The sequence below is a fragment of the Cervus elaphus genome, chromosome 32 (assembly GCF_910594005.1).
Source record: "Cervus elaphus chromosome 32, mCerEla1.1, whole genome shotgun sequence".
In the NCBI taxonomy this organism is placed as follows: Eukaryota; Metazoa; Chordata; class Mammalia; order Artiodactyla; family Cervidae; genus Cervus; species Cervus elaphus.
The window spans coordinates 22,081,670-22,093,846 of NC_057846.1; the positions used below are offsets into that span (position 1 = coordinate 22,081,670).

Sequence of the window (12,177 nt, forward strand, 5' to 3'; positions counted from 1 at the left end):
TGTGACTCCTGAGACCTTTGTTAAGCTTCTCCCAATGACCTGTTACCTAGACACCTGCTGGACAGGGCCTGGGGAGGGGGTCTCGGGCTCTCCAGGCAGCCTGGGTGGAATGGGGAGAAAGAGCTGGGGCCTGCCCTCCGGGAGCTTGGGGTCCGGTGGGGGGACACAGGCCAGGCCTTGGGGGTTCAAGGGAACCAGAAAGGGTCCAGAAGAGCAGCACCTGAGCCCTCATCAGGGGAGGACACGGGGACCATCAAGCTTGACTGACTAGGACAGAAAGCTTCAAATTTAAATTGCAGCATGAAACACACTGTCACGTTGACGCCTCCTTCAGTTCAGTTCAGTCTCTCAGTCATGTCCGACTCTGTGACCCCATGAACCACAGCACGCCAGGCCACCCTGTCCATCACCAACTCCTAGAGTTTACCCAAACTCATGTCCATTGAGTTGGTGATGCCATCCAACCATCTCATCCTCTGTCGTCCCCTTCTCCTGCCTTCAATCTTTCCCAGCATCAGGGTCTTTTCAAGTGAGTCAGTTCTTCACATCATGTGGCCAAAGTATTGGAGTTTCAGCTTCAACATCAGTCCTTCCAATGAATATTCAGGACTGATTTCCTTTAGGATGGACTGGTTGGATCTCCTTGCAGTCCAAGGGACTCTCAAGAGTCTTTTCCAACACCACAGTTCAAAAGCATCAATTCTTCAGCCCTCAGCTTTCTTTATAGTCCAACTCTCACATCCAAACATGACTACTGGAGAAACCATATCTTTGACTAGATGAACCTTTGTTGGCAAAGTAATGTCTCTGCTTTTTAACACACCAGAAAACCTTCATGTATGTGTGACACTTAGTTTTAAAACTTACCTCAATAGTACTGCTTCTGTATCAGGTAGATTGAAGGACTTTCTCCAGACCTTTGTGTACCTTCTAATTCAGTTCATCTACTTTGAATTAATATTTTTCCTTGTTTTTGTTTATATTTAAGAGATAAAAAAAAAATAGGGACCGTACTCCTTTTCAAAATACACCTGTGAAAGCTGTGAATTAAGAATTTATCACCCTTTGAAGTACTAAACAAAATGACGAGAGTTACTTTTTTTTTTTTATTTTAACACAGAGTGAAATTGTGTTGGTGATACATCAAAGGACAGATATCTATAAATAAAATATGGGCATGTTTCCTCGCTGCCTAAAACGTACATAAGATTTCAAAGAGGTTGAAAAATTAGGGAAGTTTTCTTTTTCTGGAAAGAAAAGTAGCTAATTTTTGTATCGGCACCTCGCAGGGCGTGCTGAGGCTCTGAACACGGGAGGTTGGTTTTGATGTCTGCGGAGTTCTTTCACGCACATGGCTGGCTCCGTTTGATCCCTCACACAGCCTTAGCAGGTGGACGCAGCAGGATTATAATCACCATTTTACAGATGAGGAAGTCAGGAGCCATGGTTAGGTGACTTACCCTAAGGACACGCCAGTAAGCAGCCCACCCCAGAATCAAAATCGTGGTGGTTTCCTGGGTCCCCTTCTGCTCTTTTCAATGATGTCTAAAGACCCTGATGTAGACAGTATGCTTGATGTGTATTTAAAATGGCTTACACAATTCCATAATACTTGGGTTTATTTTTTTCAATCTCATGAAAACTTGTTCAGCTGAATGTGGATTAAATTTCATGAAAATCCAGTTGCAGGTGATGAGAGGTGCTGTCGATGGAAATCACTTTTATGTCTTTTGCTTGCTCAAAGGGTTAAGCCAAGATTAGCTCACACTGGCAATATGGACACTGGACTAATTTGTGTCTTAATCGCCAGAATTCTCATCAAAATAAGATTGGAATTCTTGTCACTGAATATGATTTCGGAACAGTCCTTACCAAATTCCGTGCTCAGATGACCTTTCCTAACTCCCTGTTGCTGTTGTCTGATGTTTTAGTAACGGAAGCGGAAGTCACGAGCCTGCAGAAGGATCCTTAATCTCCACTCATCTCTTTTGTTTTCTTTTCCTCCCCATTGTCTTTCCCTAATTTGTGAGTGTGAGGTTTTTTTTACTCATTTAAGAAAATTTTAGAACACCAGAATTCTACAAGTTCTAGTAACACTGTCCACTCAGACGTCTCTCCCCGTCTCTCAGTGGCTGTTAATCTGTCCACTTTCCTTCCGTTTTCTTTGTGTCAAGTTCATTTGAATTTCAGAAGGGAAAATAATAAGAATCTTTTTATTTCCCCTTTAGTTTCCACACTTATCATAATTATGTGAAAATAAATTTCTCTCTTTTTTTTTTGGTCTAGATTGAAATTGGAAGAGCGAAGGAAAGAGCTGCTACAGAAACTTGAAGAAACTACTAAACTAACTACGTATTTGCATTCACAACTTAAAAAGTAAGCCGGTTTGGTTCTTGAGGGGAAATTTTTTCTTGGCTACATTCAGGCATGTTGCAATTCTGCTTCAATTACCTCCTCTTTATTTTTGATGACTTAAAAGTAAGAAAATAGTTACACTAGTACAGTTAAAACCTGACCAAATTTAAAGTTGGAGAGATTTGTTTGTTTGCTTTCATGAACCCCAGGGTCCTGTTTGGAAGCTGTTTGCAGTGTGTTGGGAAGAAGATATATTTGAATGATCAGGACATGCTTAGGAAAATAACACATTTCTCCACATCATCCCTTCTTTTAAAAAGGGAGATTTGCCCTAAAATAGCCACACATTCACTTCCAAAATATACACAGAAAGAGGAAGAAAAGGAGTGAGCCCAGCAGCCTTCCTCTTTAGAAGCTGAAAATGAAATCTTTTACAAACAATAAAAGATTTTCTTCTTTAAAGTCACTGCATTAACCCTTCATACTGTTTTCCCCCCCCACACACACACTTTTATATATTTTTAATTGCACCGTTGCTTCTGGATATTTATGCAGATAGATTTATCAATAGATGTTTGATCGCTTTTTAAATTTTTTGTAAACTTTTACCCGAGGAGGGTGATTTTGGTAAGGGTAGGATTGCTCCTTAAAGAGTCTTTAGAGAGCCAGGTTGGAAACGTTCGTGACTAGGCGTGGAAACGTGTGGTGTGGCAGCAGGTGCCCTTTCCCTGGTCGTTGACCTTGATCTTTGGCGTCACTGGGCTCCTTCCCTCTCTGCCGAAGGAGCCAGCAGGGGCTTCCATCCACATCATGGAAGTTTTTTTAAGTTTTGTGTTTTAAGTTTTGTCTGGTTTTTTTTTTGGCTGTGCTGGTTTTCCGTCACCGCATGGGCTTTTCTGTAGCTGCGGCGAGCAGGGGCCGCTCTCTAGATGTGGCGCGTGGGCTTCTCGTGGCGGTGGCGTCTCTTGCTGCCGAGCGCAGGCTCCAGGGTGCTGGGGCATCAGTAGCTGCAGTTCCCGGGCTCTAGGGCGCAGGCTCAGTAGCTGCGGTGCACAGGCTGAGTTGCTGCTCCGCATGTGGGATCTTCACCGCTGCGCCACCAGCGAAGCCCGCGTCCGAGTTCTCACTGTGCGCCTTCCTCTCCCAGCCTCTCCGCCAGCACCCTGTCCATGTCCTCCGGGAGCAGCCTGGGCTCCCTGGCCTCCAGCCGGGGGTCCCTGAACACGTCCAGCAGAGGGTCACTCAACTCCCTCAGCTCCAGCGAGCTCTACTACACCAGCCAGGGCGACCAGCTGGACGCGGATTATCAGTACAAACTGGACTTCCTCCTGCAGGAGAAGGGCGGCTACATGCCTTCCGGCCCCATCACCACCATCCACGAACACGAGGTGGCCAAGTCCCCCAGCCAGCCTGGCCAGAGCGGTCCCGGGGGGGCGGCGGCCGCAGCCCCAGGCCACCCCGCCCCCCTGGCCGAGGCCCCCAAGTCCGTGACATCCCTGTCCTCGAGGTCCTCCCTGTCCTCCCTGTCCCCGCCCGGCTCCCCCCTGGTCTTGGAAGGCGCGTTCCCCATGTCTCCGCACGACGGCCCGCTCCATCAGTTCTCTGCTGACTTTGAGGACTGCGAGCTGAGCGGCCACTTTGCAGACATCAGCCTCGGAGAGCATCAGCTGCTGCTGGACCCTGACCCGGGAGGAGCGCCCCCGTCTCTGCTGGACGAGAACAAGGAGCTCGGCGAGTGTGCTCAGGAGCCCCTGTACGAGGGGCCCGCAGGTACACGGAGACCCCGCCCTGAGCTGCCCCCGCTAAACCGTCTCAAGGGGTGAGGGGGTTACTTTTTTCCTGGGAGCAAGTATTGCTACACGTCCCCCTTCTCTTTCTGCTGCTCTTTTTTCATTTTGGCTTCATTTGGGAAAGAACGTTTATTGCTATAACTTGCACATTTTTTTTTTCTCATCAAATACAAATCGCCTTCCGTATTTAATAGATTTAACCGTTAAATGTCCATTGTGTCATCTGGAACCCTGCTGTGTCCTGCAGCTGCCTGGGGACATACTTTGTGAACATTCTTCAGGCTTCCAGATAAGGGTCTGTTTCTGAAACAGTGAGGTGGGGAAGAGGACTTTTTTTTTTCAAAGTTGGCCTAAAACAGATTCAAACCAAGGCAATTAGCATAGCAGCTAATTAGGACCAAGCTTCAGTGTTTAGATTGCTGTGGGAATTCTCTATAAATACAGTTTCTGCTTCATGCCAGACTCTCCCTTTCTGCGAGAGTTAATTTGGAGAAAGCGGTCCCAGCCTGCGGTGTCGTCCTGCCACCTTCTGGCTGCAGTGCTAGTTGCCGTGGGGTTGAGTGCCCACTCCTGCCTCTGAGCTCAGAGAGGCAGAAACAGAGGGGGACGCTAAGACGCTTTAATTGCTTGCCTTTGCGAGGCCGGAGCTTTTAATACAACAGATGTGGTTGTAAAGATCCCGGGATGGCGCGCACCTTGGTTGGCAGCTGATCACAGCTGTGGTCCAAGGAGTCCGCCCCAAACACGATGAGAAATGGACTCCAGCGCCCGGGGCACAGACAGAGATGCTGCGTGGTTCCTGTGCCGCTCGCCCGGCAGGTGCCAAAGCTGCAAGTGACGTGTTACGGAGATAATTAGCTGCAAAGTAAATGAGCACCGAAGCGGTGTTTACAGAATGGCTCCAGCAAAGCAGAGACCTCCTCGCGCCTGCCCCCGGGAAGGCGTGCGGTGTGTGGCACTGGGGCCCGCCACCCCCTGGAGCCAGCCCAGCCTACTCTGACATCTCAGGGGCCCTTCAGTTCCAGCGGGCACATCGCCCCGTCTCTCAGGCTCGTTAGTTCCTCACCTGCAAGGTGGGGGCCAGACGGTATCTACCTCATGGGGTGCTGGGAAGGTTGACGCTCTCATAATGCATCAGGGGCATCAGCCATGCCTGGCGCTCAGCGTGCAGCTCACGGGAGTTAATATCATCCTCGTGATGCTGAGTGATGCAAACTCTGCCAAACCCAGTTCCTACCACAAACCAGATGTCCCCAGACATCTACGAAAGGAAGATAAAGCAAGAGAGAGGGAAGAAAGAGGAGTAGGTTTTGTGCCTTTCTCCTGTGCTCCGGGCCTGAAGGACCTTACAGTTCCTGAGTACATCCTGTCCGTGCTGGAGGGCGGAAATCAAGCCAGAATACCTCCGAAGTCCTTCCGCTATCAGTCTCTGTCACCGTCGCAGTCAACTTCAGGCTGCTGTGGTTACTCCTGGGGTAATCAATAAATCATGTCATCACCTTCACCCCTCGTGAAGGAGGGGTGGGCGGAGAGAACGCACTGCATCATCAAGGAAGAAGCATTCCCCCTGCCTGAAATAAAAAGGGCAAGGCAGCCATCAATCCGGAATCTAGAGCCTCAAGACTTAAACATCTTAACAAGATGTAAAGTCATGACTCAGAAGGGGGGCGAAATGCATACCAGCGTGGATCCAGGCTCTCCGCCGGCCCGGGGATGAAAGCGCACCACGGGCTTGCCGCCTATTACACGGGGGCACAGCTTCAGATGAGGCTGCCGGCTCTCCGCAGGACGCCTGGCCATGAATATGAGTCAGAGATAAAAGTTAAGTGGGAGTCGTTGAGAATTCAGTAACTCACAGTTTTTAATGGTATTTAGCCAGTGAGGAATTCTGTAAGTCAAAGATATTTCCCCTTTAACTTCTATTAGAGCAGCAGCTGGGGAGGTGGAGACTGGAGAGAAGGGGCGAGCAAAAGAGGCAGAGACGTTTCTTCCATCGAGCTCCAGAAGCTGTTACAGAAACTTCTCCAAAACTTGAGGGAGGCAGACAGCTTCTCATCCCTGACTGTGGCGTCTGTAGTGAACCCCGAGACAAGGGAGGCAGGGGGCCCGGGAGAGTGTGTGCCGGTGATCCCTCCCCTCAAAATATCCCGGGACAGGGGAACACCAGATTCTGCCTCAAATAATGACCAAAATAACGAGCCTCCCAGGATTTTGTAAGTCATAGCGCCTGGAATCATCCACCTCTGTTGATTTGAAGAGTAACATCCTTGATTCTCAGTGGAAATTTTATTTTGACTTTCTCGGAACCAAACCATGTGTGTGCGTGCACATGTGTGTGTATGTGTGTGTGTTAGACTTAACTTTTCCTAAGAAGAAATCCTAATGGCTGCTATCACTTTCCCCTCCCTAGATGTGGAGAAATCGTTACCAAAAAGAAGAGGAATCCACTTGCTGGGGGAGAAGACCGCCTGCGTGTCGGCTGCGGTCTCGGATGAGTCGGTGGCTGGGGACAGCGGGGTCTACGAAGCGTTCGTGAAACAGTAAGGACCCAGCCCGAGCGGCTGCTACACACGCCCGGGCGCGTGGGTGACCAGCCCTCCGTCCACTCGCTGCAGCAGGAAGGGCTGTGGGCATCAAAGAAGGTCGGGGTGCCAGCAGCGTCCCACTGGCAGGGAAGTGAGGAACAGGGTGATGTGCTCGTCAGCTGAGCCTCTTAGAGACGTAAACGCGATTTTTAAAATTTATTTATTTGTGTCGGGTCTGGGTTGCAGCACTGGAGATCTCCACTGTGGTTCATGGGCTTCTCTAGCTTCCGCGCCCAGACTTCGTGTAGCTGTGGTGCAAGGGAGTGTTGATCTGAGTTCTCAGACCAGGGGTCACACCCGTGTCCCCTGCACACGACCACCAGGGAAATCCCGCAAGCTTGATTGACTGGGCACGCGGCAGGGACCGCCCAGTGCCTGCTTGGCACACAGAGCATCTCGTGTGTGCAGGTCTCGGGCAGCCCAGTCCGGGGTGCGGCATGTCCCGGGGAGCCATGGGAAAGCCAGTCACCAGGCGGGCCTCCCCCTCGGGGCCCAGGTGCAGAGTCCTCCTGACGAGGGGAAGCCAGATTTGAAAGAGCGAGCTTGCATTGGGGTCAGGCCCACGGGCCGGTCCAGGAGTGCCATTAGTTCAGGTTTTTGTTCAGAATTGGTGAGGGGCAGACAGTTCCCAGGTGGCACTAGTGGTGAAGAACCCATCTGCTGACGCAGAGAGATGTAAGAGACGTGGGTTCAATCCCTGGGTTGGGAAGATCCCCTGGAGGAGGGCATGGCAACCCCCTCCAGTGTTCTTGCCTGGAGAATCCCATGGACAGAGCAGCCTGTGGGGGGGTGGTGGCTACAGTCCGTGGGGTCGCAAAGAGTCAGCCACGACTGAAGCGGCTTAGCACGCACGCAGGCGGACAGCGACCACAGCTCCGAGTGCCCCGGTTCACAAGCATTCACCCGCGCCTGCCCGTGCCCCGCCCGCAGGCCCAGTGAGGTCGAGGACGTGCCGTACAACGAGGAGGACGCCGCGGTCATGGAGACAGCCCAGGTGCAGATCGGGCTGAGGTGAGGACGGCTCTGGAAGGGCGGCTTCTCTCCTCTGTGCACCGTCGAGTGGCCTGTGCCCTGCCTCATCTCATCCACTTCTCTCTGAACAGATACGATGCAAAAAGGTCGAGTTTCATGGTGGTGGTAGCACAACTCCGAAATCTGCACGCCTTCCTGATACCTCACTCTTCAAAAGTGTAAGTAAAATCACTGGAGAACAAATCGAAGAACTTCAAATTCATCTGGCAGTTCATCCAGGTGAAGACACGGGGAAAGACATGGCAGGGCTGGTCATGCCTTCATGAGCTCTAGACAGAGACGAAGAGGGGGTGATGCGGGCCCACCCCCGCCTTTGGTTTTATGAACGGGGCAGTGAGGTGGGGTTTTAAGGGGGTGGCTCCATCACCCCAGGAGCCTGCCTCCCAGTGCTGAGGTTGGGGGCACCATCAGCAGTGTTCAGGGATGACTGGCTGATGATTCCATCAGTGACTTCTCCCTCCTAATCGAAGGCAAAAGGAGAGGGGGAGGCAGAGGATGAGATGGTTAGATGGCATCACCAACTCAGTGGACATGAGTTTGAGCAAAGGCCAAGAGATAGCAGAGGACAGGGGAGCCTGGCATGCTGCAGTCCGTGGGGTCACAAGGAGTCAGACATGCATCAGCCACTGGACGACAACAGGAAGGCAGAGAAAGACGATTTCTCCTCCTGCATCTCCAGCCTTAACGGCTGTGGCCCGGGGTCCACTAGGGTTTTCATGCTGAGTCCCGGTAATCAGTGTTGATACGAAATACAGAAATAATATGGCCTTCCTCAGTTCTTCACGTGAATTTACAGTTTTTATGATCGGAGAAGGATGCTCTTTAGAATGTGAATTAGAAAGCCTGGAAATGGGGCAGTGGGGAGGGATATTTAATGGGTATTCTCTTCTGGGAATTTAACAGAAGATACCTCATGCTGTTTATAGGAACTGTGGGTCCTCATGTAATGTGTGCTCAGAAAACTCACTTGAATGTGGTAGTAGATGGTACCTGTATTTGTCAGACTCTTCCTCTGAATTTGACAAAGCATAAAACCGTTTATCATATCTGAGATGCTAGGCAGTGATTTTTTGAACTGTTAGAAATTCACCCCTCTTAAATTGTCATAGCTGTACGCTCCTTAGTGTTTTTTTTCCCTCTGGAAGGACAAGGTGTCCCATCCCTAGGGAATGAGCATCAGCATTTCTTGTTTAATGAGGATGAGTGTTCTTTGGGACACAGTCACCCGTGTCTACTTGGGTTCCCAGGTCCAGATGGTGGTCACTGTGGCACTGTGGCCGGACGCGGGCAGACAGGATTAAATCCGTCCGCTCCTGGGTCTTCGTTCCCCTCACTTCCCTACCCAGGGCCTTTGCTGTAGCCTCAGGGTGGGGGGCAGGCTCGGCCTGGCGTGGTCCAGGACGCCAGGGGCACCAGCATGTTAGGAACAGAGCCTCCGAGCCCCCGAGCATGACGACGACGACCGTAGTGACCTCAAGCCTGGGGTTGGCGATGAAGTTGGTGTCCCCAGCGTTCCTCCCCTGGAAGGATCGTTTCAGACACCAGCTGCGAAGCCAGGATCGTTGAACTGGTGAATCCATTTCATCCTTGCTCTTTGCAGGTATTTCCGGGTTGCTCTGCTTCCCTCCTCAAGTGACGTCAGCTGCCTGTTTCGAACAAAAGTGCACCCAGCTGCGGAGTCCCTGCTCTTCAATGATGTGTTCAGGGTGGCCGTCTCCCAGACGGCCCTGCAGCAGAAGACCCTGAGGGTGGACCTGTGCTCCGTCGGGAAGCCCCGCAAGGAGGAGTGCCTGGTAGGACCTCTCGTCTCAGCCTTCAGATGACACCACTGGACGTGCTGAGAGTCCCTTTCCAGTGGCCATTCCGCCAGCCCCCAAACTACTGCCTGTCTGCCCAGTGTCTCTGACACAGCCCAGCGGTGGCTTCATTTCTGCCACCATTTCTGAAGTCTTGATTTCTGCTTTCCGTTCTCTTTGTTTCAGACCTTTCTGATTTGCTTAGCAATTATGATCCTCTGAAAAATCGAGTTCTTTATTTCTAACCTTTGGATAAAGAACTTTGGCCTCTGTTAGGCCCATCACTGTAGAGTATGCTTATTTATTCCCAATATGAGCCCGGTGCTGGGCACTTTACATACATTATCTCACTTGATCCCCTCAACAGTCTTAGGAAAAGGGTATGATGACATTTACAGATGAGGAACTCCTTAGAGTGGCCATGTGTTCAAGGTCACACAGCTCATGAATATGGATAGATATCAAAAGGACATCCCACCCCTAGTTCACTGTTCAAATTTAATTTAAGCAGGACGCTGAATAAAGTTCCTTACTTCAGCACATTCTCCCAGCGATGGGGTTAGGGCTTGTTGGAAGACCAGTGTGACTGCTTAGAGCAATAGGATACTTGCATACCAACACAGAAGAAGTCATACGTCACTAATAGTGGGTTGAACCCACCGTCGTGTACAATGACCAGAGCATCATTACATCCCTGTAGAGTTGCAGATGCAGGTGTCTAGAGGTGTGCCCAGGTGTGCAGGAAGCTGTGCGGTCTCCAGTCGAAACCCACGTGTTCAAGGGTCAGCTGTAACCCCAATCTAAAAACCAACCGTGGGATTGTTTCGAAGTCCACTTATACACAGAATGGTTTTTTTCCCTACTAAATTGGTGCCATAATGCTACATAATCTATAGTTGGTTGAATCTGAGGCTGTGGAACCTTGAATATGGGGGCCAACTGGAAAGTTAGACGTGGATTTTCAACGGCAGAGTGGGGGGTGCTGTCGGCCCCCCAACCCTCATGGGATTCAAGAGTCACCTGCATTTTTTTTTTTTTTTTTTACATTTCTTACTTAATCACACCTGAAAACATAAGACATCTCCAGGTTTAAAAAAAGAAATTCACCAGTGCTTTGTATCATGAGTATTGCATCTTTTTTTCTCTCTATGACAAACTTGTCCAATAATCTTCATTATATTAGAGGAAGCAAAGATGAATTGAAACATTTCATTTTCTCTCTCTCTCTTTTTTTTTTTTTTTTTTTTCCTTTTTTCCTTTCCTTTCACACAGGCAGGAACTCAGATCAGCCTGGCGGACCTACCCTTTTCCAATGAGATTTTCACTCTGTGGTATAACTTACTTCCTTCAAAGCAAATTCCCTGCAAGAAGAACGAAGAGGAGGAGACTGAGGACTCGGTATTTCAACCAAGCCAGCCGCTCGTGGATTCCGTAGACTTGGTGAGTCAAGTCTTACTGAGACACTTAGGTCTGCAGTCCATCTGAAATTAATCTTTGTGTAGGCTTTGAAATAGAGGTCAGGGTCGTTTCTTTTTTTTATCCATGCGATAGCCAGTTGACCTTGGATTGTTTGTTGAAAATACATCTTTCCTAACTGCACTGCAGTGTCAGCTTTTATCCTAAGTCAGATGACTTCTGCGTGTGTTAGCCTGTCCCTGAACTTTCTATTCTGTTCTGTCGACTTAGTTGTCTGTCTCTGTCTACAATCTTAGGCTTTTTCAAAGTGAAGGCTTTCAAGAATTCATCATTTAGAATGATTTTTTCTGAGGCTATTTCTGGATAATTGCTATCAGATTAAGGAAGTTTCCTTCTCTTTCTAGTTTGCTAAGGGTTTTATAGTGCGTGGATATTGGATTTTATCAAGCATTTTTACTGTATCTCCTAAGATGATTACATGGCTGTTTTCTTTTATTCTCTCAATGTAGTGGACTATACATTGATTGACTTTTGAATGCTAAATCTGTTTCAGATTCCTGGAATAAAGCAGACTGAATTGTGGTGTATCTAATGCATGTTTTTACGTATATTCTATCATAAAGAATATTGAGACTTGCTTTATGGCTTAGCATGTGTTCAGTTTTAGTATAAGTTCCATGTACTCTTGTAAAGGATGTATTTTCTGCAGGTCACTTTGTTAGTTTTGCTTTTCAAATCTTCTGCATTTATGATTTTTCAATTTGCTTATTTTATCACTGTTTAAAGGTACAGTAAAATGTCTAACTTGTGATTATAGATGACTGTTTCTTCTTTTAGTTCTGTTAGTCTTTGCTTTATGTATTTTGCATCCAGGTTATTAGATGAATATAAATTTAGCATCTTATTTTATCTTTCTGTTCAACTGACCCTTTTATCATTATAAAATATCACTCTTTATTGCTGATAACACTGTCTGATATTAATAAACGTATATCAGTTTGGTTTTTTTTGGTTAGCATTTGCATGGTTTATCTTTTATTATTCTTTTACTTTCAACCTTTCTGTGTTCTTATATTTAAAGTGTTTCACTCGTAAGCAGTACTTAGTTGGTTTTGATGTCTTATCCAGTTTTAAAATCTTCTTTTAATTGAAATATTTATTTACACTTAATGCTATTATTGGTATATTTGGCTCTGAACCTTT

At 48.3% G+C, this 12,177-nt stretch overlaps 1 protein-coding gene across 2 annotated transcripts in view; it reads left to right on the forward strand.

The window, feature by feature from the left end:
• Positions 1 to 12,177, forward strand: part of WWC2 (WW and C2 domain containing 2) — a 145,937-nt gene that overhangs the window by 111,251 nt on the left and 22,509 nt on the right. For both annotated transcript variants that reach the window (XM_043893266.1, XM_043893267.1), the window contains 7 exons: positions 2,287 to 2,376; positions 3,503 to 4,125; positions 6,556 to 6,685; positions 7,661 to 7,741; positions 7,834 to 7,920; positions 9,363 to 9,555; positions 10,831 to 10,998. In XM_043893266.1, coding sequence (XP_043749201.1) covers positions 2,287 to 2,376; positions 3,503 to 4,125; positions 6,556 to 6,685; positions 7,661 to 7,741; positions 7,834 to 7,920; positions 9,363 to 9,555; positions 10,831 to 10,998 — 1,372 coding nt within the window. The remainder of the gene's footprint in view (positions 1 to 2,286; positions 2,377 to 3,502; positions 4,126 to 6,555; positions 6,686 to 7,660; positions 7,742 to 7,833; positions 7,921 to 9,362; positions 9,556 to 10,830; positions 10,999 to 12,177) is intronic.